The sequence below is a fragment of the Apostichopus japonicus genome, chromosome 13 (assembly GCF_037975245.1).
Source record: "Apostichopus japonicus isolate 1M-3 chromosome 13, ASM3797524v1, whole genome shotgun sequence".
Classification (NCBI taxonomy): Eukaryota; Metazoa; Echinodermata; class Holothuroidea; order Aspidochirotida; family Stichopodidae; genus Apostichopus; species Apostichopus japonicus.
Genome location: NC_092573.1, coordinates 2,705,541 through 2,732,549, shown reverse-complemented (window position 1 = coordinate 2,732,549; position 27,009 = coordinate 2,705,541). Strand labels below are relative to the sequence as shown.

The 27,009-nt window shown below is 35.8% G+C and overlaps 1 protein-coding gene across 5 annotated transcripts in view; it reads right to left on the bottom strand.

Moving 5' to 3' along the window:
* Nucleotides 1–27,009, bottom strand: part of LOC139978444 (myosin-IIIb-like) — a 58,399-nt gene that overhangs the window by 10,163 nt on the left and 21,227 nt on the right. For 2 of the 5 annotated variants that reach the window (XR_011796964.1, XM_071988677.1), the window contains exons 9-28: nucleotides 24,820–24,928; nucleotides 24,008–24,127; nucleotides 22,880–22,980; nucleotides 22,334–22,420; nucleotides 21,712–21,777; nucleotides 21,204–21,320; nucleotides 20,528–20,639; nucleotides 19,932–20,011; nucleotides 19,526–19,579; nucleotides 18,713–18,832; nucleotides 17,892–17,977; nucleotides 17,446–17,541; nucleotides 16,541–16,632; nucleotides 16,002–16,166; nucleotides 12,804–13,030; nucleotides 11,024–11,295; nucleotides 10,000–10,089; nucleotides 8,926–9,043; nucleotides 8,232–8,279; nucleotides 7,854–7,988 (exon numbers count right to left, since the gene is read on the bottom strand). Coding sequence is in view for 4 of the 5 variants with exons in the window: in XM_071988677.1 (XP_071844778.1) it covers nucleotides 7,854–7,988; nucleotides 8,232–8,279; nucleotides 8,926–9,043; nucleotides 10,000–10,089; nucleotides 11,024–11,295; nucleotides 12,804–13,030; nucleotides 16,002–16,166; nucleotides 16,541–16,632; nucleotides 17,446–17,541; nucleotides 17,892–17,977; nucleotides 18,713–18,832; nucleotides 19,526–19,579; nucleotides 19,932–20,011; nucleotides 20,528–20,639; nucleotides 21,204–21,320; nucleotides 21,712–21,777; nucleotides 22,334–22,420; nucleotides 22,880–22,980; nucleotides 24,008–24,127; nucleotides 24,820–24,928 (2,295 nt within the window). In the remaining variant the exon portion in view is untranslated. Of the gene's footprint in view, nucleotides 1–1,940; nucleotides 2,113–7,853; nucleotides 7,989–8,231; nucleotides 8,280–8,925; nucleotides 9,044–9,999; nucleotides 10,090–11,023; nucleotides 11,296–12,803; nucleotides 13,031–16,001; nucleotides 16,167–16,540; nucleotides 16,633–17,445; nucleotides 17,542–17,891; nucleotides 17,978–18,712; nucleotides 18,833–19,525; nucleotides 19,580–19,931; nucleotides 20,012–20,527; nucleotides 20,640–21,203; nucleotides 21,321–21,711; nucleotides 21,778–22,333; nucleotides 22,421–22,879; nucleotides 22,981–24,007; nucleotides 24,128–24,819; nucleotides 24,929–27,009 lie in introns of all 5 variants that reach the window. The other 3 variants (XM_071988675.1, XM_071988678.1, XM_071988676.1) reach the window with 3 other exon arrangements.

Below are 27,009 nucleotides of genomic sequence, written 5' to 3'. Positions count from 1 at the left end.
TATGCCTTAACACCTCTCCACATACTAACAGGTGAACTAGCCTACTGTCACATTAGTACCACAAACATGGATAAACAGGCACCCAATCCTATATGCCTTAACACCTCTCCACATACTAACAGGTGAACTAGCCTACTGCCAAACTAGTACCACAAACACAGACAAAGAAAGACACTCCTGTTACTTTAAATCTGATCTTTAACTACAGTAGCAAAGGAGCAGTAAATTTATATTCTCACAACATAGTTTTAACAATTTTTTAGTTTCATTCTTTATGCCAAGTTTCAAAACTAGACTTTGTTCAAAGCGTGGGAAGCTTTTTGGAGGCATCATTCAAAAAGTGACATATGACAGTCTCGTATCCAGATTTGATTATTTATTCTTGATAGAATCAAGCTAATTATCTCTCTTTCTACAATGTCACATTTGTAATCCAATGTTTTTCTCTCTATTCCTAGTTCATTTCATACATTTTGTCCTTTCCACATGATCACTCCAGCTTTGTACTCCATTCTTTCTTTATTTAAATTAAAAGAAAAAAAGAAAAATAGGAAAACGTATCTCTCAGACAACCAGCCAGCAATCAAGACACTTCCGAAGGCCAGAATATCACTAAAGTTGTCACAAACCGGTCACCAATAAGTAGGGTGTGGAGGTTGATCTGGTTTTACAATGGGTTGAACAGACAAACCTGTCATCAATCATATTCACCATTACCGCTGTGCGGACCCAAAGTGATGGGTAGTTGCATGAGAAGTACATGAACAGTTATACACTGTGGTAGGTGGGAAACTGTTAAGAAGTAACTATGGTAGGAGGCAAGACTACATGAACCAGTATTATATGATAAAGAAGATTATATTAACTGGTTACTATGGTAGATGAGACTATATTTACCAGTAATCATGGTAGGTGAGTCTATTTTAACCAATATTTATGGTAGGTGAGAGTGAGACTGTAATAACAGGTTACTATGGTAGGTGAGACTATATTAACCAGTAATAATGGTAGGTGAGTCTATCGTAACCAGCAGTTACAGTCAGTGGGACCATTATAACCAGTAATCATGGTAGATGAGTCTATTTTAACCAATATTTAGGTAGGTGAGACCATATTAACCAGTATTCATGGTAGGTGAGTCTATTTCAACCAATATTTAGGTAGATGAGACAATATTTACCAGTAATCATGGTAGGTGAGTCTATTTTAACCAATATTTAGGTAGGTGAGAGTGAGACTGTATTAACAGGTTACTATGGTAGGTGAGACTATATTAACCAGTAATCATGGTAGGTGAGTCTATTGTAACCAGTAATTACAGTCAGTGAGACCATATTAACCAGTAATCATGGTAGGTGAGTCTATTTTAACCAGCAACTACTGTAGGTGAGACCATATTAACCAGTAATCATGGTAGGTGAGTCTACTGTAACCAGCAATTACGGTAGGTAAGACCATATTAACCGGTAATATTGGTAGGTGAGTCTATTGTAACCAGCAATTATGGTAGGTAAGACCATATTAACCATTTACTTTGGTACATAAGACATTATATAGTATTCAGTTACTATGTTTGGTAAGAAATATATTAACCAGTAACTATGGCAGGTGATACTACCTAAACTGCTAACTACAGTAAGATTGATTGCTATTTTTTTTTTCTGTTCTTTTATTTTGGCCTTTTGGTTGCCAGGGATCAGAGCTTATGTCCACCATATCGTTTATGGTCAATTTCTAAATGACCATAATAAACTAATATTATAACAAATTATCGTTTCCATGTTAGTAACATTTGTCGGGTATGAAGCTGTTATAATGTTATTAATATGATATCCTAATCCGTGTTAGTAACATTAGTTTGGGTGAGTTGGTTTAATAAGGACATCGTTAATATCGTTAGTCTTCTAGTATTAGTAATTGAGATTGAAAGCACAGCATACCGTTAGCAGCTTATAGCCCCTTCACGGCAGCCCGGTTAGACCTCTGTCTGCTCTGATACTTCATCTTTGGAGGTAGAGGAGGAGGCTGTGAAGGTTCCCGAGAAAGAGTGACATCAGGGTCCAAGTAATAGCTATTTTCCCCGAATTCGGGCGGTGGAGGCGGAAAGCAGAACTAGAAGAAGCCGAGCCAGCGGAGGATTGAAGCCATTTTAAAGAAAGCGGCGAAGATGAAATGCAAGAGCAGAAAGTGGAGAAAAAGAAGGAAGGTTTTTGCAAAGTTAAAAAAAAAAAACGGAACAAAAGTGATGAGTACACCCTTTAGAAAAAACATCTAACGAAAAATGAATGTAAAGCGAGCAAAGCGGTACAAAGAGAACTAGTATTCACTATTATAGTCAAACACTTCATTCATGAAGACAAAAGTGGAGATAACGGTGTATTGTTAATCAACTTCATATGCAGGTTGACATTGATCATCATATTCCATCCGTTAAAGATTCACAACATTAGTTAATGCTGTTAAAAATTCAAACACAGCAGGATTGAGTGTTAATTTGCAGCTTAGCAAAAGTGTTCTATATTTCAAAATATTTATATATATATATATATATATACATGCATATACATATATATATATATATATATATATATACATACATATATATATATATATATATACATACATATATATATATATATATATATATATATAAATTCACATATGTACAATAATTTATATACACATATATATATATTTACAAATATATATAAGTTTACTATTTCATATTCACAAAAAAATTTAAACACACAGAGCAGAAACCATTTTGGTTTTGTTTTTGAGGAGAGCATTCTTGCTTTAGTCTTCTAAGTTTTTGCTTTTTATTTTCTTCTATATTTCACAAACATATATATATATATATATATATTCACATATGTACAAATATTAACATATATATGTACATACTTACTAATATATATTTTTGCCATTTCATATTTCACAAAACATTTAAACACACAGAGAGGAGACCATTTTGTTTTGTGACGTGACAATATGATGTCACAGTTTTTGAGGAGAGCGTTCTTGCTTTAGTCATCTACATTTTTGCTTCCTACTGTCATCGAACTGAATAAATATTTTGCATCGTTGCAATAAAACAGTGCAATGTGAACAGGGCAGCTGGCCAACAGGTGTCATTTTAATTGAGATCTATTTAGTGAAATAACTTGGTGTTTCTATGTATAATAAGACCAAGTTGAGTTTTGCAATCACCTGCGAGGTTTACTTTACACCTTAGACGTAGACATATTTAAACAATGACTCACTGAATAAATATAGACATTAAAAACAGGTCAAGAACCAATGGCTGTCCTCCATGTTATTGCAAACACAGGTATGTCAATTGACAAAAACTTCAAAACAGCTTGATCAAATAACAGTTTCAGTGAATGACAATTGTGCATTGAAAAATAAGGTAGGTTATGGGTTTTGTAATAATATATTTAATGTGCTGCACATGCAAAGAAATAGTTAGAAGGACTTGTAGAAAAACAACTCTTCAGCTGTTAGTGCACTTAAGTGTTTAAAAAGAAATGCCACAGTGCCCCTCAAAAAAATGATCAAATTTTCAACAATTTGCAACAAAGTGCTTAAATATTTGCTTACAATGTGATTAACACTAAATTTGCCCCTCCCCCCACCCCCCTCCCCCCACCACCCGTAAGAAAAATGTCATTAATTAATCAAAAGTCATCACTTAATGAATTATCTGTAAAGTGTCAAAAAGCAGTACATATTGAGAAAAAAATTAATGAAATACAAATTTTTGTGACAAACGAATAATTAACAATTTAGTAACAAATTATAAAGTTTTCTAAATTTTAACAAGTGTTTAACCGAATTTGACAATTTTCTGCACTTTGTTGAGATATATACCTGAGAAATTCAATATTTTATGAAGACAATTGTTGACATCATAAGCTGAACAATTAAACATTGTAACATCGTAAATGGCACCTCAAAATAACCATACTTTATACCTGGCAGGCAAATTTGCATTAGAAACTGAGAAAGTCTTCTCTTGGACTGGGAAATGTCTTATGACCTATGACAGTCTGTCTGAGATCAACTTAAGTTGCCACTTACACTTGATGGACAACATACTGCAAGAAAGGTAATATGAATTTTGGCCTTGCTTGTTCTTATTATTTTAAATGGACCTTGGCTACAGAGTTTAGCACCAAAAAGTATCCAAAACATCTTCAATATGTCGGGAAAATATTTTGTTTAAGAAAAGGGTGTATTTGTGGCACTAGCATGAATAGCAATACCTAAAGTACTTTAAACTTTGAAAGAGTTCTTCTTTTTGTCAAAAAGGTTTGGCAATTTGCTTAAATGGGAGCTTTTGTTACTTTCCGCCGGAAATGCTGAAACGAAAAATACACCAGTTGTACACCCGATTAAGCTACTCACTGAGGCATGGCAAAGCTTTTGCAAATACCTCGACTTTTGACTAATTTTTTTATAATGACAACAATTTTTCTGAAGTTAGGAGAGAAAATGCATAAAATGCCTGACCCTTTTTTAAAAGAATGAGGTTAAGGCAGAAATTTAGTGTTGCTCTGACAACCAAGTGGAAATAACTGGGACCATGTTTTTTTGTGTAGCTATTCCAAGTTTCAAGATATTAACCCATATCTGTTAAATAGATGATATACTCCCTTTTCAGTCAAAATCAACATATCAGCCATCAGTTTGGGTCTGCCATAATACTTTATAATTTTGTGATTTTTAGTGATATATCACCAATTTAGAAACCAAGGATGGAATAACATACCCTTGCCAAGACTTTCATGGCCTTGTTTACAGGTTTGCAATGTATTACAGATTGTAAACATGTAAACAAGGCCCTGAAAGTCTTATTTTTCTCGGCAATGTTAGTGATGCTGCTAAAGATCTCATCTCATCCTCTGTGTGTTAGACTAGGCACCCCAGTCACTTTGTTTAATGCTGAGTCTGTGGCATTTTAAAGGTCTTTTTACTCAAGAATGATTACATTGCAAAGAACGGTAGCCCCATCGTGGATGTTTTGGTAAATTATCTCTAGAGCAACAACAAAAAAACTTGTTCTTTAAAACTCTCCTTTAGAAGGCATCATGTCATGGTGTAGACATGTCACATTATCTGTTAGACATTTGATGGTCAAGGGTCTCTTTGATTTGCCCCTGAAGATAGACAGGCCTCCTCATTCAACACTTATCTAGCCTGCCCAAATAGAGGTCAGAACTGAAGCAACAAAACGAAACCGACAGACGTTTGCCAAGAAAATAACAAGAAAATAAAAATATACAGAGAGAGCCGGCGGAGTTGCATGACATAGATTTCAATTATGCAGTGTGCACAAAAGAAAGAGGAAGGTAGCACAGACATAAACAGTATGTAAACCACTTCGTACCGGTGGACAGCACTTGAATAAAATAAATTTCTTGTTTTCAATAGAGGGTTAGAAATGCCATGGAAACCATATACAAGATTTAAAACAAGAAAAAAGCAAATGAAGATCGGTTATTTCTGTGCAATCTGTTTGAACTAATGATGACAAACTAATGGATAAAAACCAAAACAGAAGAGACCAGAAACTATGTATGCAATGAGAATTGAAAAACATGCTTAAAAGTTGCTAATATACAATCTTGAAATATCTCAAAATTTGCTGATAAGCTACGGGGCTTGGAGCGAAAGATTGACAAACACAACTAAATGGCTGTAGGGTAAATATATTTTGCTGGGGATGGAGTAAAAAAATGCCAACAAAATTTGTCAAAGGCCTTTGTTGTCAAAGTGTTTTTCTTCTCTCTACTTTATTTCTTTAACCTTTGTTTTTCCTTTTGGGGGGGTTTTTCAATCGATCATCCTGGGTTGTAGCCAATAAACCAGGAATTTTGACTGATAAACTGGGATTTTCGAATAGAACTTGGAATATCAACCGAAAATCCTTGATTTCAATTGATAATCAAGGACTGTCAAAGTAATTTAGATAAATCTGTATTATCGACCGATGAACCAAGTTTTTCAATTTATTGGGCATTTGGTTTGCCATACAAGCCAAATGCTCAAGGAATCAAAACCCGGTTTATAGAACCAATTCGATAAACCTTCATTTTTGGACTAATAAGCCTGGATTATGGAATAAAGCTTTGAAAATCAACTGAAAATCTAAGATTTTCAATGGCTAATCTAGGTTTATCAAAGTAACTTGGATAAACCGATTAGTGATAGAAAATCTGGGTTTGTCAGGGACAATCCAGGATTATCGACCAATAAACCAGGATTATCGAATGGTAAACCAAGTTTTGCGATTTGTTGGGCATTTGGCTTGCCTTAGGCGTAATACGAACCAATATACATTTTCAATGGAAACAAAATATTTTTGTACTTGACCAATGGTTTGAAAGTTTGCACAGTAACTGTTGGAATTCAGTATTGAATAGAACTATGTCAAAAGGGACTGTCCAAAAACAGTATCTCTGATGTTTCTTTGAGAACGAATAGAAACTAATAAAAAGCTTGCAAATTGTAAAGAATGCAAACACTTAGTCATAAGACGTAAATAATCTATTTGCAATTTTTGGAATCTTTTGATATAGAGCAAAATTGTGGGAAGGTGCCAATGATTTCCATTGACTAAAAATACATTATTACTCAGATATTGGTATGCAATGAAGTTGTGAACACCAGCAATTCAAGTTCCAAGAAGAAAACAAAATGGGAAACACCAAAGAATGCAAACAAAAGTTCAATGTTTCATGAATGTAGCAACTTGCTTTTCCTTGTTGCAATAGAATGATGTGCTGATGAATATGCTAAAGAGACCACAGATGTGATCAAACATTCCACAAATGATGAATATATCAGCTTTGCCCTCCCATCCCCACCCCCCCCCCTCTGCCATCAGGCCAAAAATGATGAGGGGCATCAAGCAAAAAATGAAATAAAGGAACAGAAAATTGCTGGCAATTTTTTATGAAGAAAACAATTGAGGTTAGTTCTAGAAGTGAGTTAGAATATGCATTTTAAGATTACAAAATATTTCAATATGTTCCAGAAAAAAATTAAAGCAACTTTGTTTGGGTGGATATCTTCATCAAATCCCACTGAACTGTATATTAGCCTACAGTAGCCTAGTATTTTTTTGTATAGATTGGTAGTTAATATCCAGTTAAGACCAAATGAATGCAGGGATAGCACTCAGCAGTGTGTAAGAAAACGTTTATGTATATATATCTATATAAAAGTCAAATATTTTCAAACTGTTTATTTTCCTTCAACTTTTGTTTTGCAAAATGTCTGAAATATAACTGAATAAGACCAGAGCCTTTGAAATATATTTCGTGGAAAGATTAATATTGTACTCTCCATAGATGCTGTTAAAAGGTAACATGTGATTGTACATTTTCATATTGGGGGGGGGGGGGGCTATCCTTATGTAGATCGGTCTACGTTTCTTACAATTAGTGTTATGAAATACCTTCTAAACATTAATAAATAACATTAAAACAAGGTCTTTGTACATCAAAGTAATTCTTTGGATTTTTTTGATATAAATTCATCAATTTACTGTCTATAAAGTTAATTGACATTATAAGCTGATGTAACCAGGATTATGAATAAATTTCATTATGAATTTGAAAAGTCATAACTCTGCTAAAAAAATAAGGAACATTGCTATGTCTTGGCAAATATAATCCATCCCTTAATCCTCCCAACCTTGCCCACCAATAAGGTATTGCAAAGAACTACTACCGTGTAATCAAAATCTAACCTATTCATAAAAATGTTACCCCAAATTGTAACATTTTCTGGAAATAGTGGCTGAGATTTTTACTCGTTCCCTGTCAAAGGAGGTGAAGACTTACCTGATCACCATTGGTAGCTTGTGTTGTTGTTGTTGTTGCTGAAGCACCGTCAAGAACCACGAGTGAACTCCTTGGGCTGCTACTCGGAGAAGGTAAGCCTTGGAGGAGGTCGTCATAGTCACATTCATCTTCCTCCTTGTAAAGGAGAAACATAGAAACAATTAAATATTGTCATAGATACTGAAACCTGGTTACTTACTGAACTAACAATTATTGCTTAGTAAACATGTGAAAAATGTGACATTTCAACATAAATTACATGAATCATACGCAGGTGACATATGGTGGCTAGTTTGTTTTTCAACTTGAAAATTAAATATACAATTTAAACATGAACTTGAACTAGTCTATCTAAAAGAGAAAAAACGTCCCCCTTACCTGTCCGACTGGTTCCTTCAATTTATCTCCGTAGGGAGAGATTGGATTCTGATAACGTTAAAAAGAAAAGATAAAAAATGAAGGCATTAACAATGATCATGTCAGACAGTGATCATGTGACTTTGATCACATGACTGGGAGTGGTAACATGATTATTACTATTATTATTGCAAATTCAAGAGTGATTGGCATGTCTACTAAGTATTGAGTGTTCCCTGGAACATATTTGACATTATCTGACAAATGTTCATGAAGTTTTCATAAGAAGATCATGGCATGTACCTAGAAGTACAATATAAAGAGAATAAACCTTTTCTCAAATTTGGCAAAACTGTGTTGACTTAATGTAAAGCTACTTATTAAGGAGCTCATGACTTCGATCAACAAGACAACACTTCTAATTATATCATGTGTCAAGTTTTATCCACTGCTGAATATTCATAAAGCTTCTTAAGGAGCTCATGACATGGACCAACAAGTCAGACACATTTAATGGTATCATGTGTCAATTTCTATCATTTGCTGAATATTCATAAAGCTTCTTAAGGAGCTCATGACATGGACCAACAAGACAAACACATTTAATGATATCATATGTCAATTTTTTATCAACTGCTTCCATAAACTACTACCTTAAAAGATGTGATCAGGTACAGTTTGAACAATTTTATTTAAACGAAAACAAAAGTCTCACGGCTCTGTAATGTTTCACCAGCTCCATCAAATTTCTGAACGCCCTTTCCTCTCCAACCACCACGTAACGTTTGTTCCTCAGTTGATCAACCGCAAAATGTTTGCACTTTTCATCAGCCCTAGAAACCCAAATCAAATCAACCCTTACATTAGTGAATCAAAGTATCCCACAACAATTTATGCTGCATATAATTAAATGTTATGCAAGTACACAAAGTTGCCAGATGATATCCATTTCTACATTTCAGGTTTTGAGATTTGTCTTCCCCAGTGGCTACAAGGCAAAGCAACTTGTAAGTTGATCCAAATATCCCCTCCCACCCTCCCCCCCCCCCAATTTGAAAAAGTAATTCCCTAATATTTACATTACCATGTAAGCTTGCCTCTTCTGTCCAGTAACAATATATTTTGACGAGGAACAAATGGTACTACAATGCAACTTGTCATGGCTTTAGCAAGTATGTGACCTGCCACACAATCCCACTTCCATGCCCTATTCACCATCCCCCACCTGCCCCCCTCACACCAACCCTCCCGCCCTACCCCCCGCCCCCCCCAAAAAAAACATCCCTTATAACTGAAGTCTGATTGTATATTTTGATAAGAAACTAAAGGGTACTACAATGCAAATTGTCAGCACTTTAGCGAGTACGTGACCTGTCACACAATCCCACTTCCATGCCCCAACCCGCCCCCAATCCCTACCTTCCCCACACCTCCCACCAAACCCCCATATAAAACCTGAAAACTAAAGTCTGATTGTGATTGAAGATCTCACTGGCCAGAAAAGATTGCAGAGATCCACTTTCATTTCTTGAGATGACAACTTTTCATTTCTTGTTCAATGTATAATATAGAAGACAGACATACTCACCACACTGCTGCTGAATATACCAAATGTGCTAACAATGGTTATTAAAGAAATACCCCATGGTACCCACACCACACTTGCGGCTAAAATATTTTTCCGATTCAAGTCCTCATCTGGTTAAAACCTCATAGTTTTCAATTTTTTTTTTCACTTCCTTATGTTTATACTTTTCATGAGTAATGGGAAGATGAAAAACCGTCTTACTTTAAAGACACAGTGTATCCAAATCTGGACTCGCTGACTCTGACGAGGAAAGCACCAGAATTTTGATCAGCTAGTAACTTCTCAGATTGTCTGATGGAGGAAAGTAGACAGAAACCTGAAACCAAGGACCAAATCACAAGGGAGGATGGGGTCATACCTTCTACAAATCATCAACAAATTTGATCAAACTTGGAGAAACTTCTTTTTTTTTTCAACAACTCACATATATTGATGTTCTTCCTGTGGTTTACATATTTGTATGCTTTGACAAAGTTTGGGCTCACTTATAATGCCACATCAGCTACAGTAAGATATTATATGACATGTCACCTGGTCACTAATCATGACATCAATTTACAGAAACATTGATCGGAAAATCAGTGCTAGCACTTGTTGTCTGATATTAAACCAGATACTACAGAGACACTTGTCTCATTTAAAGTCCTCAGTAAGACTGTAAATAGATGCTTTGACTTGCTGTCTGACTATTATATACAATTCTACACAAACTCTAATATTATTCCAAGTCCTCAGTAAGACTGTAAGTAGATGCTTTGACTGGCTGTTTGACTATTATATACAATTCTACACAAAATCTAATATTATTTGAACTCTTCAGTGAGACTGTTAAGCCATGCTTTGATTTGCCATCTAGCTTTTATATCAGATTCTACAACCAATCAGAAACAAAACTCTTTCTTGTAAAATATGGCGGACTTGTTACACCATGATGTCCCTGATTCCAATCCCATTCTTGCCAAATATTTCTTTCGCTTTTTTTTTTCAATTCCCTTTTTTTACAAATTTTTTACACATATTTGTCGAATAATATTGTGACCTACAGAATGAATAGTCACTAATACCAGAACTTACATAGTCACTAAGTCTTATCAAGAATACCCAATAACATGTGTTAATTCGATTCTATGGCTCAAAAATCCTATTAATTATAACAGAATCTATACAAAAACTTTACTCAAAAATCCTGGTGATACTGCTGCACACCACCTCTGCAAATACCTACCGTCTGGTTATAATACCGTGGAACCAGTTCAGGAAGGGGAGAGACTCCTTTAAGCCATTGTACTGAGTTTCTTGAAACCATCGCTTGGAGGCAGCGCCTTTACCTCCTGCCCCACCAAATGTCTTTCTTAGCGTCTTCTTCTTCACGAATATGTCCTCCTGGATCTCAACCTCTTGATCCTCGTCCTCCTCATCTTCAGAACCGGACTCTTCTTCTTCTTCTTCTTCTTCTTCTTCTTCTTTTTTGTCTTCTTTACCTTCTTCTTCTTCCTCCTCATTATAAAAGTTAAAATAATCATATATTTCAGACTGGTGTATTGCACAGCCATATTTTGCGAGACATCACCTGGCAAATGTCATAAATAATATTCACACCTACTTCAATAGTCTTAAAAGGGAGATACAAACCACACCACTACGTTTAGCTTGGATGACAGAGATGTTTTTGTGAAGAAAAACTCCCCCAAATGGTGAGGATAAATCTTGCTCCGTTTGCTGTCATTTTGTTAATCTGTTATGTCATAGTGTCCCTAGGATCTGAAAACCTTGTAATTAATTTGTTTTTCTTACTGGTTTTGTTTTTCTTTCTTTTTTTCAGGTATAATGTTAAGAGTGTGAACACTGAAACCAATGTAATCATTTGGTCATGCAAATTAGAGGGTCGATATTTTATATTCAACATATGCAAAAACTCATCACCATTTACAGAAAAATAAGCATGTTAATATATAAAGCAAAAAAACTGAGAGAAAATGAAGAACAAGTGGCCCAATGATGTCACATTTAGACTTGATCAAAATCTGTAGCCTTGTGTATGAAGGAACATTAAACCTCCGATACCTCCCAAATGGTATATGATTTTTCTTAGCTGCTTAAGGAAGTTGTTTGTGACATTTATCTCTATCAAATAGACCAATAAATAATGATGATTAGGTTTGTGTCTCCTTAAGACTAAACTTAAGAGATTTATTGTGACTACAGATGTCAACTAGTAAGTTATATTTGACAAAATCCAATACAGAAAACAAATCTTTCAATCACACAAACTTTACAGGAAACAAACTTTCATTTAAAAAACCTTTGAAGTTCATGCCAAGTTTTGTGGTTCTTGGTGCAAAGTTTTGTGAACGTAAAAAGTAACAGTTTAAGTATAAACTAATCTTTATTACCTCTTCTTTAATAGCAGATTATCGCAGTAAACTCAATAGCTGTCATTACAGGAACATACATCATTTAAATCCAAATCTCACAAATAAGTTACATATGGTTTCAGTTTTCAACTGTTTGTCTGACATGAAAGCAGGAAAATTACATACACACACTTAAATGGCCTTATTTCCCAACACAATTTGTTAAGATCCTGAAAGGGTGGGGGGGGGCAGTGATTCTGTTTCCTACTGAATGGATCTGGCATGCTCTTTATATGTGTAAAATCAAACATGTAAAATAGATAGCCAGCTACAATGATGACATCAGTCATAAGAAGGTATATTAGATGTAATGTCCCTGGTCTAGTGCTAACCGCCACTTATTGCCACTTTGGACCATGTTTGCACCTGAATATGGACACAGTTCAAAACTTTAGAAGCAACTTCTGTATGGAAGGTGATTACGTGAGCCACCTTTTATTGCCACTCTGAAGCATCTTGTCATGCAGTTTTGACAAAATTTTCCCACATCTGACCTCAATAATATGATTTCTTGAAGCATGTTTTGTTAGGTAGGCTAAATAAATCAGCGGCCGTTTTCTTTCCGACCAGGATTTTAAAGTTCAAATCTACCTGCTTGTCTTCTGTTTCTTCCACTTCTACTGAGTTTGCTCCGTTGGACGTTGGCTCAGGCATCAGCAGTAGGGGTGCAGAACGTGGCATGGGAGTTGGGGTAGGAGAAGAGGGCTTTTCTTCTTCTGGTTCTGGTGGTGGTGGAGAGGGTGGAGGGGTGAGCGGTGGATTGTTAGCATCAAAATGAATGACCTCTCCATTTGCACTTTCTAACATCTTCAAAAATTCTGAGGATAAATGGAAAAAAAGGACACAGTTTAATAAAAATTTCTGGTGAAATAATATTATATTATTCCATTTGAACTATAACACAACTTGCATATCAAGACTGTTACAAAGTTTTAGCTATGCACAGACCAATTGTAGAAAAAAAGTGACTTTACAAACACAGGTGCTCTGCTTGTCCCTAATAAGCTGGAGGTTCTCAGAGGGAAAAGCCTATTCATATATGAATATTCAACAAATTTAACATATTTGAACAAAGTCACACTTACTCACAGGGTGATGTTTATTCAGTGTCATGCCTAGGAGAAGTGGGGAGGAAGGGTGGGGTAAAATTTGAAACTTCAACTTGACTGAGTTAGGTAAGGACAAGGTGTAGTGGAAGGGTAAAGGATTTTATATGGGAGGGTATGTGGTGCTGGGTTCATGGAAGTCTGCTACCATGTAGTGGGTTCTGAGGGTCTTTGTCCAGTAAAAATTAATATTTACACGCCAGATGGTGCATTCTGAGGCATGTTTAGACTAAAATATTAGACCTATAATTTGTTTCAAATGTAAGGTTGTGCTAATAAATACTCTTGATTTCATGTGGGATGTTGGAAAGGGGCATGTACTCCTGTAACAGAGGTCTAATTTTTCCCCATCTGAATGTAAATGATCAGCTACACTGAACCATTTCCACCCAACTAACACCTATTCAAGAACATATGAATATTCAACACCTATTCAAGAACATATGAATATTCAACACCTATTCAAGAACATATGAATATTCAACACCTATTCAAGAACATATGAATATTCAACACCTATCAAGAACATGAATATTCAACACCTTTTCAAGAACATATGAATATTATAATAATAATAATACATAATTTTTATATAGGGTCAAACAAACTATGATATAATTCTCATAGCGCTTGGCAAAATAATAGCAATTATAACATATATGCTTTGGTGAAGAGATACGTTTTGAGTGCTGATTTGAAACTGTTCACAGTATTGCATATTTTTATATGTTCTGGAAGTGAGTTCCACAGGCACGGTGCACTGGATGTGAACGTTCTCAAGCCGTAAGTCTGTGTTTTAACTCTAGGGATGAGTAACATCAGTGATGAATTAGAGCGAAGTGAGTGTGTGGATGATGGTCGGAGCTGAAACAAGTTGGTGAGGTAGCTTGGTCCTACATTGTGCATACATTTGAACACCATCAGAAGTAGTTTGTAGTTAATTCGTTCACGCATCGGGAGCCAGTGGAGTTCGATCATGGTATGGGTAATGTGATCATACTTCCGAGTTCTAGTAACGAGACGTGCGGCGGTGTTTAGTACGCATTGTTGCCTGTCAATTTTACAGCCTGGTAATCCATACAGAATACTATTGCAGTAGTCGAGCTTCGACGTAACAAATGCATGGACAAGCTTTATACATGAATCTCTGTCGAGGTACTTTCTGATGTGACCAATGTACCGGATACTTGACAGGGCGCTTCGGCAAACGTGTTGAATATGTCGATCCATTGTCATGTGATTATCAAAAATGACACCAAGATTGCGGAGATGATCAGTGTAGTTGATAATGGTGTCACCGACGGAGACGAGGGGAATGGTGTGTGTTGGCCTAAACCGAGACGATATATGTATCACTTCTGTCTTACTATCATTGAGTTTCAATTTGTTTGCTAAACATCCAACTTCTTATATCTGACAAACAGTTGTCCAGACGTTGTAATTCTGAGGAGTGATTGTCACCAAAGCTTATATATAGCTGGCTGTCGTCTGCATAACACATGTAAGTAAGTTGGTGTCGAAGCATGATATCACCAAGGGACCCCATGTATAAACTAAACAATGTCGGACCCAATACAGATCCCTGTGGTACACCCCACTCTGAAGCATGTGTAGCAGAGAGGTCATTGCCTTATTGGACAGCTTGTGAACGAGCCTGTAGGTATGATTCTATCCATTGCAGGACTTTTCCATTGAGACTGTTACGGAATTTCAGGCGATTTACTAGTATGATATGGTCAACCGTGTCAAAAGCCGCACTTAGGTCCAGCATTATAAGGACGACATGGTGGCCAAAGGTCCAGCTGCTGCAGAATATCGTTGTTGACTCGCAGAATAGCTGTTTCCGTCGAATGATGCGGTCAATATGCAGCCTGAAATTCACCACATAGGTTGTGGGTTTGAAGGTAGGTCTGTAGTTGACCCAAACCTACTCTCTCGATGCATTTGGATATGTAGCAGAGGTTCGATACCGGGCGATAATTGCACAACACACTTGGATCTAGTCCTGCCTTTTTTTTAGGAGCGGAGTAATTACAGTGTGTTTGAATATCCGAGGGAAACACCCAATGCGCAGAGATTCATTAATTATTCTTGTCAGAACAGGTAGCAATGAATTTAGGCACGGAATTGAAGAGCCAAGACGGTATAGGGGCACAAGATGCCAATTTACAAGCTCTAGACTTGATAATGCTGAGGACTTTCTGTTCAGTCACCAGTTTTAAATCATTTAATGATGATTGACAAACAGACTGGTCAGAAGATGATGACATACACGACGAGTCAACATTACTGGCGTCATCAAGAGCCGAACGAAGGTGGCGTATCTTATCACTGAAAAACAGGCCAAAGGACTCTGCACTGATGTTTTCAGGAATAGATGTGCGTTGTTGTCGACCAAACTCTGTGTTGATCAAGGTGAACATAGCTTTGGTGTCACAATCCGCAACTTTATCGCGGTAGTATGAACACTTTGCCATCTCAAGTGCTTGAGCGTATTCCTCACATTCATTCCTGAAGATCTGGCGGTGAACTTCCAGTCGGCTAAATATTCAAGAACATATGTTTATTCAAGTACATATGTTTATTCAAGAGCATATGTATATTCAAGAACATGTATATTCTCTTGAATATATATGGATATTCAAGACTTTTTTGCATATTTGAACAAATGCATTGCTCTTACTTTCAGGGAGGTGTTTGTCCATCTGATGAATAGTCAACAACTTCTGCTGCTGCTGGAGACTCTTCTTGGCTAGACCGAGCAGGAAAGCGTGGGACTCTTCCTTCTCTCTCCGGTATTTTGCAAGAATTCTGGCAAACCTTCGTCGAGCCAGGAATCCACGAACGACTGCGAGAGAAAAATGCACTTGTCAGCTCTTTAGGACAGTTTTAGATTGAACTTAATAACCTGTTCAATTCTTCCAAACTATAAAAAGCTTTGAAAGAGCAGGCAAACTTTAGGCTAGAATAGAATGGAATGACACCAGTGACATAAAGGATAAATCCAGTGTGCTACTGACTTAGCTATAAGTTGGGACTGATTATTTTTTGGTGGGTGATAAATGCAATTAAAAGCTTTTGCATTCTACCATATCACCTTTGAATTTCTTTTTAATCAAAGATTTCCTTATACCAATAGGGTACATTTTAAAAAATTTGTTACACTGAAATTAAGAATAACTCTAAGGATTGCCACAATTTCATTTTTACTTTTCGACTTACCTTTCTGTCCCTGAATGACCTTCTTGCCGAGTGCCTTCAACTCATCTTCCAGTTTATCCTGGTGATAGTACTTCAAGAAAACTTTAGTTTTACTGGCAGAAAAGAAAACACTGATTAAATAAAGGCCTTTGGAAATGGTGGTTTATCCTGCTCATTTACCCATGAAGCATTACGGTACCTCAATTCAAGTTCCTTGTGTGTTTAATAGACATTTTAACATTAGACGAGGCAAGTTCTAAACTATTAGGTTCAATATAAATGGCAATTGTTACTTTTAAATTTCAATGGTGGCGTATAATTGCTGGTCGTTATAGCATCTCCAACTTAGAGTCGTGGAATAGGTAAACATACATACTATTCGCTACTGACAGCAGCAAAACATCACTAACAAAAACAACATAAACAAAAGAATAGGGATAACGAGTAATGCTATTTAGAACATTTAGCTGTCAGTTCTAGCAGATCTATGAATGATTTTAAAAGTGATGGAATTCGCAGAGCAGAATCTAACCTCTCTATTATAAGCATATATAATGAGCTTTGTGCATGCAAGATAATTACAGTTTCCAAGATATTACACTTTAAATGATTAAGACTCAATGGAAAGCTCCTTTAATGCTAACTTGCCGATGGACTTTGGTTCCTCAGTTCGTGCCTACACGATAAAGTTTTATAAGTTTTATAAATTCTAATAACTCAACAATACCACATTTTTTTAATTTCATATGAACAACAGACCACATTTGAATGACATTTAACATCATTCATCCTTGATAAAGAAATCCCATTAAATTTAAAAAAGCCAAGAAAAACCTTGCAAAAAATCTTATATATTTTCTGAGAATTATAGGCAATAACAATAATCATAATCAGATAGAAGAAGTTATTCCTGGAAAACCACTTACCCGAGCATCCAGTCTGCCATGCGGACCCTCTCCAGGATTACTTTACAGCCGTGCTGATTGGCAGATAGTTTTGGATTGCATGTCAGGACACCATACCTTTAAATCAAGAACACATGGTGATACTGTGGTTAGACATGAAACACAACTCGGGCTTAGAATTTCAAGATTTGGGCCACTTAAAAAATCTACTTGCGAAAGTCAAGTTTAACCTAGCATTTTACAAAACTTACAACACACGTCAGTTACTGTACACGCAGGCTTTTGAAAGCAGCGCAATAAATATTTGTTGATAATAAGCAGTTCTATGTGGCATGTAAAATTAAAATTAAAATATTACCAAAATGCTAAAGCTGAGAATGGGACTTTTCATTTTCTGGCAGAAACATTTTTATTATCAAATGGCAAATTGATAAACTCAAACTGACTACAAACTACATTTTCCTTACCTACTGACAAAATCCTCAAACTTTGGTCGGAAGGCATACCCCATTTTTCTGATTCTTGTTGTTTCCAACATACCAGTGTACCTCAGCTGAAAGAAGGAAGATGAATGAGTGATTAATCAGAAAAAAGGAAATAGTTAGATATGTAAATTGGTCACTCAAAGCATTGACATTTATGTAGAAGTCTTACCAGAGCCCACAGAATAAACATCTACACAATTTCTTGAAAGATTTTTCAGCCAATGACTTTCAGATTAGCATTCATTTTCTTCTGAAGCAAAGATTTACAAACAGGTACACATATCAAGGAACGGGTTCATTATATGATGGGAATTGGAACATATTATATGTTAACAGAATATTACCCAAGTTCAACAAAAACATGGAAGCTTACCTATCTGTAAGTATAATTGTATTTGCTTTGTTCACTAGCAGAAAAGCAACGTTTTACAAAAGATATAGTATTTAAACTTTGTACATCAATTGTCTCCAACTTTCTAAGATGCTTTCAGCTGGAAAATTCATTTTTGTTAGTTTTCTTTCACCAACAATTTCCATTTCTCATCAGAGTTTATCGAGTATCTTGTTAATTTCTGTATGACCTCTATTTTTTTCTCCTAAGTTGTTGCTAACGGACATTCTCAAGACTTCATACATCTGTTGTGATGTTAATACAAACAAACTAACACATCTACTTCTGTTTACACTTATTTCTTAAGATGTTAAAAGAATAATGAAGTGATGAAACCAGCTGCTTTGAACAAATCACTCATTGAAAAGAACATTTTCTGGAGAAAAATAAAATACTAGAAAGAGAGCATTACCTGAGCTGTGACAAATTTATCATCAAAAGAGCTAGCTTCTTTCTTCATATTTGGTTTCAAACAGCGCACAAAGTGAGGGTTGGATTGGTTCAGAAGTTCCATCAAGACTAACAGGGAATTCTGAGATGATCACACAAAGTTCAGATAATTACAGTGAACATAATCAAAGGTGATATTGACAAGGGTATGTTGCTATTTGCTAGAAATTTTAATTATCATTCTTTAAACTTATTAACTGAAGTTCAGTTTAATGAAGGAATGTAATATGGATGGACATATGCCTAATCACTTCTTCTTTAGAAAGCTAAGCATGATATGAAGGATAAAGTTAGAAGTCTTTCTCTGTAGTTTCCTGATCATTTAAATGAGCTGGTTTGTAGTAATCATAATGATTCTTGACGTTAGGGTTGGGTCATATAAATTGCTGAAACTATACAAGAAATTCAGAAAGGGAAACATTTTGCATGAACAAGAGGGATACATCTCTGGAAAGGTCAATTGGTTAAGCATGAAGGGTTTGACAGTAGCACAGAGCTTCCCTGTACCACGCAATCTCCATGCAATCCCCCACCACCCCCACCCCCCCTTCCACCACCACAACACACTCACTGGCACACAGACTTAAAAAATGGTTAGCAAACTGAAAGTAAACAAAATCAGCTCTGCAATGGCTACATAATCTAACTAAATATGTGACACATTTGTAATATTCAAAATAATATTCATATGATCTTCTATTCCAATTTTTTTCCCCGACATGCTCACTTCAATATTTTAAATTTAAAAAAAAAACATGAAAGCTTAGAAACCAACCTTGAACTGAGCCCCAACTGTCAACTTTTTGTTCTGATTTGGATTGTGACGACCCTGCAAATTATCACAAGAATGAAAAAAATCATTTCATATCTACAATCATATTTATAATATTAAGCAAGAATCAAGTAACTAGCATTACATGTTTGCTAAATTTTGGGAAGTCAAACTTATATTTATGGGAAATGCTATTCTGTTGAAAGAAAAAAAGCAAACACATATTTATATAAAGTATTTCGCCTGATGAGTACATGATAACAACTGATTGTCCCAAATCTTACATGCAAATATATACTACAGATTGTTAGGATAATTCTGATAACTGTGATTAACAAGAACATATTGTCTTTTGTTCTTCTATGAAATCAAGGATCCAGTGATTAGTGATTTTATTTCCAAACTTTACCTTCTTAATAGATTTTCGTGACCGTTTCTTTTGACTGATCCGATTCTGAAGAGCCAAAGTGCCTGTTCTTGTTATAGTTCCTGAAGGGAAGGAAAGTAGGTGATGAACTCTTAGAAGGGACAAAAATTTAAAATTGATGCCCTCTCATCACCATTGGACTTGCATGAGAACATCACTGCTACATCTCATAGCCTGTGTGATGGTGTACCACTTTGCTTAGTTTAAATATTCATGTATTCGTGAATAAGCAATTAAGAAGCAGAAACCTATCAATGTTATTAGAAGTGGGGAAAAAATGAATATGAAAAGACAATATTTTAGAATCATGCAAAAATTTTCTAAAGCTCTTCAAGCAGTTCTGGAAGTTCAGAAACCTCAGAATTATTTCAAAACATGGCAAAAGGTGACACATTTAGACAATGGCATGTCTCGGTGAGGGTAAATTATTTTTGAGGGTGCCGGTAACATGCCTACTGTGAAGTCTAACAATGACTGTCCATCATTTGACTCTGTAGCATATTTGAGAGCTAACGTTGATGACCCTTTGACTCTGTGCTTTTCTTTCTGCTTACAATCACATCAACCTTCGAACTCACCAGTAAAGATGAGGCTGATCAGCTCTACATTACTTGTTTTGAAGAGTTGGGTTGCACCTAGCGGTAGAGCATCCCTGTTCTTCTCCAAGAAACCTGTAGCATCATATTCCACCTAGCAAAAGGACGCAAGCAGAAAGACAATTAGCAGTTACAAAACTACAAAGTCCATTGGATTTCACTATTTACATCCAACTTCTTTTTGTCGTACACATGGGAGCATGTTCTGGGTATTTGTTTTTTCTTGTTTGCAATAAAATGTTTAGTGCCAATAAAAACTTGGTGTAAAATATATCCCTAACATCCACTTCAGTCCCAGTTCAATATTTCCACGGTACATGGCACTTCATCTGTCAAACAATACCCAATTCCCCAAAATACAACCTTTCTCAAACTTTCTATGCTTCTCTTTATATTTCAGACAATAAAATTTCCACCATGCTACTAAAGTATTTACATTTTCCAATAATTCTTTTTCTTCTTAATTCTGATAGAAGATCACAGAGTAGAAACCATACCAAGTTGAAGTCTTCTACCGTAAAGCAGAAGAGCACACACATGCCGGTCAGGCCTATGGTGGCTCATAATCTGATCTCAGCTAATCTCCAGCAGATTTATGGGTGGGATATAAGTCTCACAATTTTGCATAGAACAGTAACAAAGTGTTTGGGACTCTTACCCTGCCTGCATAGTGGTCAATGCTGAACTTGTTGCTGGTAGATACTTTGGTCTTGATGTAGTGATGGCTCTTGTTAAAGTTATGGTTCATCTTCTCAACATAAGAATGATCAGACCCCTGACAGGACGATACAAACAGGTAATAAGACCGTATAAAACTTGAATCCTCAGTTAAAAGTGAAATTTTATATGTATGTATGTATATATATATATATATATATATATATATAAATGAAAATCGTAATGAGTTGGAAAATATATATATAATATATATATATATTTATATATATAGCGAGAGAGAGAGAGAGGGTGTCTCCAAATGGTGTGCAAACTTATCAACAAACGTCTCGATATTAAAACAATATTTTTGTTATTCATCATTGTCATTGTCTGCATAAGATATGTACCTCTTAGAAAATGCTCACCAAACTGGGATATTTTGTCAAAAATTTCCACAAAATGATATGGATGGACAAATCAATGTTTCTTCCTAAAGAAGAAATCTTTACCTTGGGAAATAGACTCTCCTCGTCCAGTAATGCTAGCACACTGATTGGTTTAGCCATGAACAGTTCCTGTGAGGTCAAAGGTTAGAAGGGCTTGAAATGATATGATATGGCATAGTAAATTGCAAATGACAACACCAATTTTTACAGCACTGCTCTTTGGTACTCTTAGCACTACTAAGTGTACCCCAATACAATATAATCAAGCAGAAACACAAAGGTTTGTATACCACTGATACATTAATTGAGTTATTGAAGTGTTTGAACACTGTTAACATTAGTATGAGTACCCCTCTAACACAATATCACATTTAAAAAGAGCTGAGATATTTTTAAGCTCCAACAATGTCCAGTGCTATTCCTTCCAAAATTCTTTCACTCTTTTAAAATGTCTTCATTACTACTCAGAAAGTTTTCCATTTTTTATTTACTTTAAGCAATAATCATGTAGAAACAACATCTTTTGTATAAAACACCTTAAAACATATACACTGTCTGACAATATGTAGATTAGTATCTCTTGAAGTGTATACCAATCACTACATAAGTCATCAACATAATACATGATTATTCAATCCTACAATGAAACATAGGATATGCATATTCATGAGGCTAAATTACTCACAAGAAGAGGTTGATTATTGACAAACGGTACCCGAGTCCAGTCCACACCCTCCAGTTGGTATTCTGCTTGCTCCAAAGTAAATATGTGCTGCAAAAAATATGGCACAAATCAAAGAAAAACACATTGTAGAGCAAAAAACATCCTTAAAATTAATAATCATGTTTGTGTTTTAAACCTTTGCTCAGACACAAAGTAAAGTGTGGATAACATAATACAAAATTAGTCATCTAAAATATGTATTTAAAAAAATGTTTATTGAAAATAGTTATTTAATCCAAATAAATGGTACTACTTGTGGGGGGGGGGGGGGTTTAAGTGATGTCTCACAATGTGAATGGGCCAACAGTTACTTGCGAAAGGTGACTTTTTTAAAAAGAAAAGACTCGCTTCCACCACCAGGTTCTATAAAAGTGTTCCTAGTGTTTCTTATGTTCAATCTGTATCTCCCTCAGAAATATATCAAAACTATAAATTGAAACTCTTTGACATAGATTCTATCTATTTTGAGGGAGGCAATCATACTTTAGTTTTTACTATTTTTCTCACCTGATTGAAAAAGTTTTGTAATTGTTCATTGGCCAAGTTGATGCAGACTTGCTCGAAGCTGTTCATGCCGAGATTTTCAAATCCGAATATGTCCAGAATACCTGGTGATAAAGGGAAGAGAAAAAATATTATTGGTGGCTGATTGTTCCATTACATACAAAAAGAAGTCAAGTTGGAGCATCGAGTGCTATGAAATATATTATACACTATTTCAGGAAAGGAAACGTTCCAATCTTATGCAATCTTCACCTGGACTGTTGTATGCAAATGAGTTCAGGCACGTAGCCAAGGGGGGCGAAGGGGGCGACCGCCCCCTCCTTGAGCATAATTTTGTATGTTTTTATGATATCGCTAGTAATTTTCAAGCTTAGATGCAACTTACAAGGCCTGGGAAGTGCCATTTCCAGCCATCTGGGAGGCATTTTCAGCCAAAATTTTCTTGTACGCATAGCGCCAACTCATGGTGGCGCTACGCTTAGATTGCATGCAGGTTCCCCCTCCCATGGCAAATTCCTGGCTACGCGCATGAATGAGTTGCTATGAAAGTGATGTAATTACCTTGAAAGTAAAGCACTTGCTTGACTGGCAAACATGGCAACCTTAAATAATAAATTCTGAGACACATTTTACACACATGGAACGTGAAACATGGAAATTACATTCTGATCAAATTATTTTTATATGATTTTATGCAGATTTTCCCATTTTAAAATTTGTTTGCATTAGTTTCAAAGAAGTGTAAATGTTGATTTTACAACAGACTGATTTACTGTTATTATCTAAAATCAAATCTATCTTTTGGTTTGGGCTGGAATTAAGGAAATTGATTCCTTCCCATTGAGAAGATAGTTTAGTCTCACTGCCCATTTCAAAAGAGAAGGATCTCTCCTTCAAAACACATACATCCTTCTCTACTCTGATCTAACTCACGGACAAACACAACCAATCAATGTCCAGCTTAAGGGCTCATTCTGGTCTGATTTTTGTCATTCCCTGCTAGTATGCTACCAAGAAGCCATCACAAAATCATTATGGAGAAGGGAATGACAAAACATTGAGGAAAATGACATTTAAAAAAAAAAAGAAAAAAAAAACAGACCAAATAAGATGACATTTACGAGAACTCACCAATCTCTGTGATAGATGAAGATGATAGATCTTCCTCTGGAGCCAAAAGTTGATTAACTTTGTTGACAATCCAACTGAATAATCTGCCGTAGAGAGCCTTTGCAAGAGCATCACGCACATCTGACGAAAGAGAAAAAATACACACGGTTCTTGAAAGACTGCCATCTTGGCAGTGGCAAATACATATGTACACAGGATATTGAAAACACTGCAACAAAGTGAAGTATAAGACTGCTGAGTAATCTAAAGCAATTATAAAATACAAACATGTTTTACTCTTATTTCTATCTTAATATATAGAACTGAAAGTGTCTCCTCTTAATGTAACGTATTCCTAGCATCACACGTCATGCTGGAATTCCTATGACGTCCCCAAAATTTACACTCGAGGTCTCTCTTTCGTTCCGTCGTGCTAGCGAGATGTGACACAGGAACTATACGTTCTACAGAAACATGGCAAGGGTTAATGTGTATATCTTAATTATAACAGAAGAGGAAAGTGCTGAAGGAATGGCTGATAATCAGAGAAAATCCAACATCACATACCATTCTTGATGATCCACAATCTTTTCCACAATGAACTTTGAACTTTTCTGTTTTACTAATAAGTGACATCAGGACTGTGTACGCTCAAAGCAATTACAAAACGGCCTTTCTAACTGAGAGTAGACCATTTGTTTCTATTTTTTTCTCTAACGGTTCATATGCAAAGCAAAACATATCATATGTGATATTCTATGATATTCCCAAACTCTACATTTGGTTTCCCTTCTATTATGCCCTGGTTTTGATGATTATAGTAAAATACTTACTATGAGCTTGTTCTTTGGAGTAATTCCGAGTAAAGAATTCTCCACTTGCTCTGCTGGTTGCAAATGTTAACATGTTTTTCAGTTGATGCTCCTGTAGTCCCAGAATATCCTTAAAATTCAAAGAAATTTGTAAAAATTTTACAAGCTGAATGAAGTCTCCCAACAGAGCACCCATTACAGCAATGGAATATATAATATTGCAAAACATGCAATAGTCTTTATTGAAATTCTAGCATGACATTTCATAATTTTTTAGTTTTCCTTTGATATTATCACGTTTCTTGCAAGGTTAACATTTACTCACTATCCATGAAAATTCAGCCATTTTAAATATTGCTGTGTTAGAGTGGTGCCCTTAAAGACCAAATATGGAGGCAATTTTTTTTTTTGAGATTTTCCATTAATTTAGGAGTTTACATACCCATAATCAACATGTGTAAAAAATAATCTTCCAAAACCTACTATAACCCATCAAAAACGACCACGAAAATGGACATTTTGGGTAGTCACGTGACATGAACCTCTGGAATGTCTGAAAACAGAGATTGACCCAAAGGAGCCTCTGGTCACCGTGTGACGTCAAAGTTTGTATACCGCGAAAATCAAACGCTGATATAGGCACTGTTTGTACACAGATAGCGAACAATTGTACTGTTTTTGACTTCCAATTTCGAGCGTTTGAAAAGCTGTTAGCTTAAAACAAAGACACATGAAGGCTAACAACAAGTTTTAAGACAATTATAAGCAGAAATTTTAGTTAAATTGCTTATTTCATTAGCAAAATTTCCACTCAAATGGAGGCATCTTTTACATAGCGTAGCGTCAATAGGTCCGTACGGTACAATATACTTACATAGTACTTACTCGTTTTAATATCCAAAAGTATACAAACACAGAAAAAGTATCCTGTCAATAAACAAATTTAGCAGTGAATATCCTAATCCACGTTTCTTGTTCAATCCTGGGCGAAAAACTACCGTGAGTCTGTGTAATTCCATAGAGTTAGGTCTAGTTGAAACAGGCCTTGACCAGTACTAACATCCCACAATCACAAGACAGTCACTAACGAAATAAAACGTCCGATCGCTACATACTACCGTTTTTATTCAACTCCTTGGACCATGCAGATGTCGGAATAAACAGAACGGACAATATTACACATGTATCACGAACTCACGATACTGGTATACAACAAATGAAATAGATAAATCCTAACATGGCTATTTACACATGCTGTGAGCCAACGCCGGCGAGAGTTGTAACTAACTACCGTACATGTACTAACAATGCTATACCCTTGGCACGGTATATATATACGGTCATCTCTTACAGTAAATATATTACTGTCAATTGCGTGATATAATGTTACATGTAAGGACGTCCAGGGCGTGTTTACGGTCAATTTCACATTAGCTATGTCCGACCATGGTCCGACACAGCTATCGACAGTATATAATTTTCACAGAATGAGACATTTGCAGCATACACAGAAGCAGGGTCATGCATGTGGACTCATGGGCATGAGATGCTCTGGGTGCTGAAAAATCTTTCCGCGTGGATCTCAAAAAATTGATCCAAAGTCTGCGGCGTTTTACGTCGGTTCTTTTACTCGGAAATTTAAAAAAGCTAATGCTTTTGTTGGATGAGGTATAACTGCAACCTCCAACAACACAGAATTGTGACATTTTGAGGAAAAAGGAGTAATATCGTTGATGTTTTTGGCAGCTCAAGTATACGACTTTACACACTAAAAGTATAGTTGTGAGTGAGGTATACAAACGTTGACGTCACATGGTCACCTGATGTCTTAGGAATGTTTCAGGAATGTCTGAAATAGAAGCTGACTTTTCGTCCCATTTTTCACTTATTTAACGTCCGAAATTGGTAAAGTTAATTACAGCAATGTAATTGGAGTCAGTTAAGGATTACATACATGAAAAATGGTGGGATTTTATGTTCATCGAAAAGTCTCCATAGTTGGTCTTTAAACATTATTCCAAGGAACAGTGCAGGATATAAATGCGAAACGATTATTACATTCAAGCCTGACCAAATGGATCAAGTAACAAATTGCCCTAGCCCATTGCCCAACTTTAACCCTCCCTGTTGAAATCCGTACATCTGAGACACCAGCATTTCTCACTGGAAGTGAGTGAAACAAAGATTGTGGTTAGCTTAGCAATTGCAGAA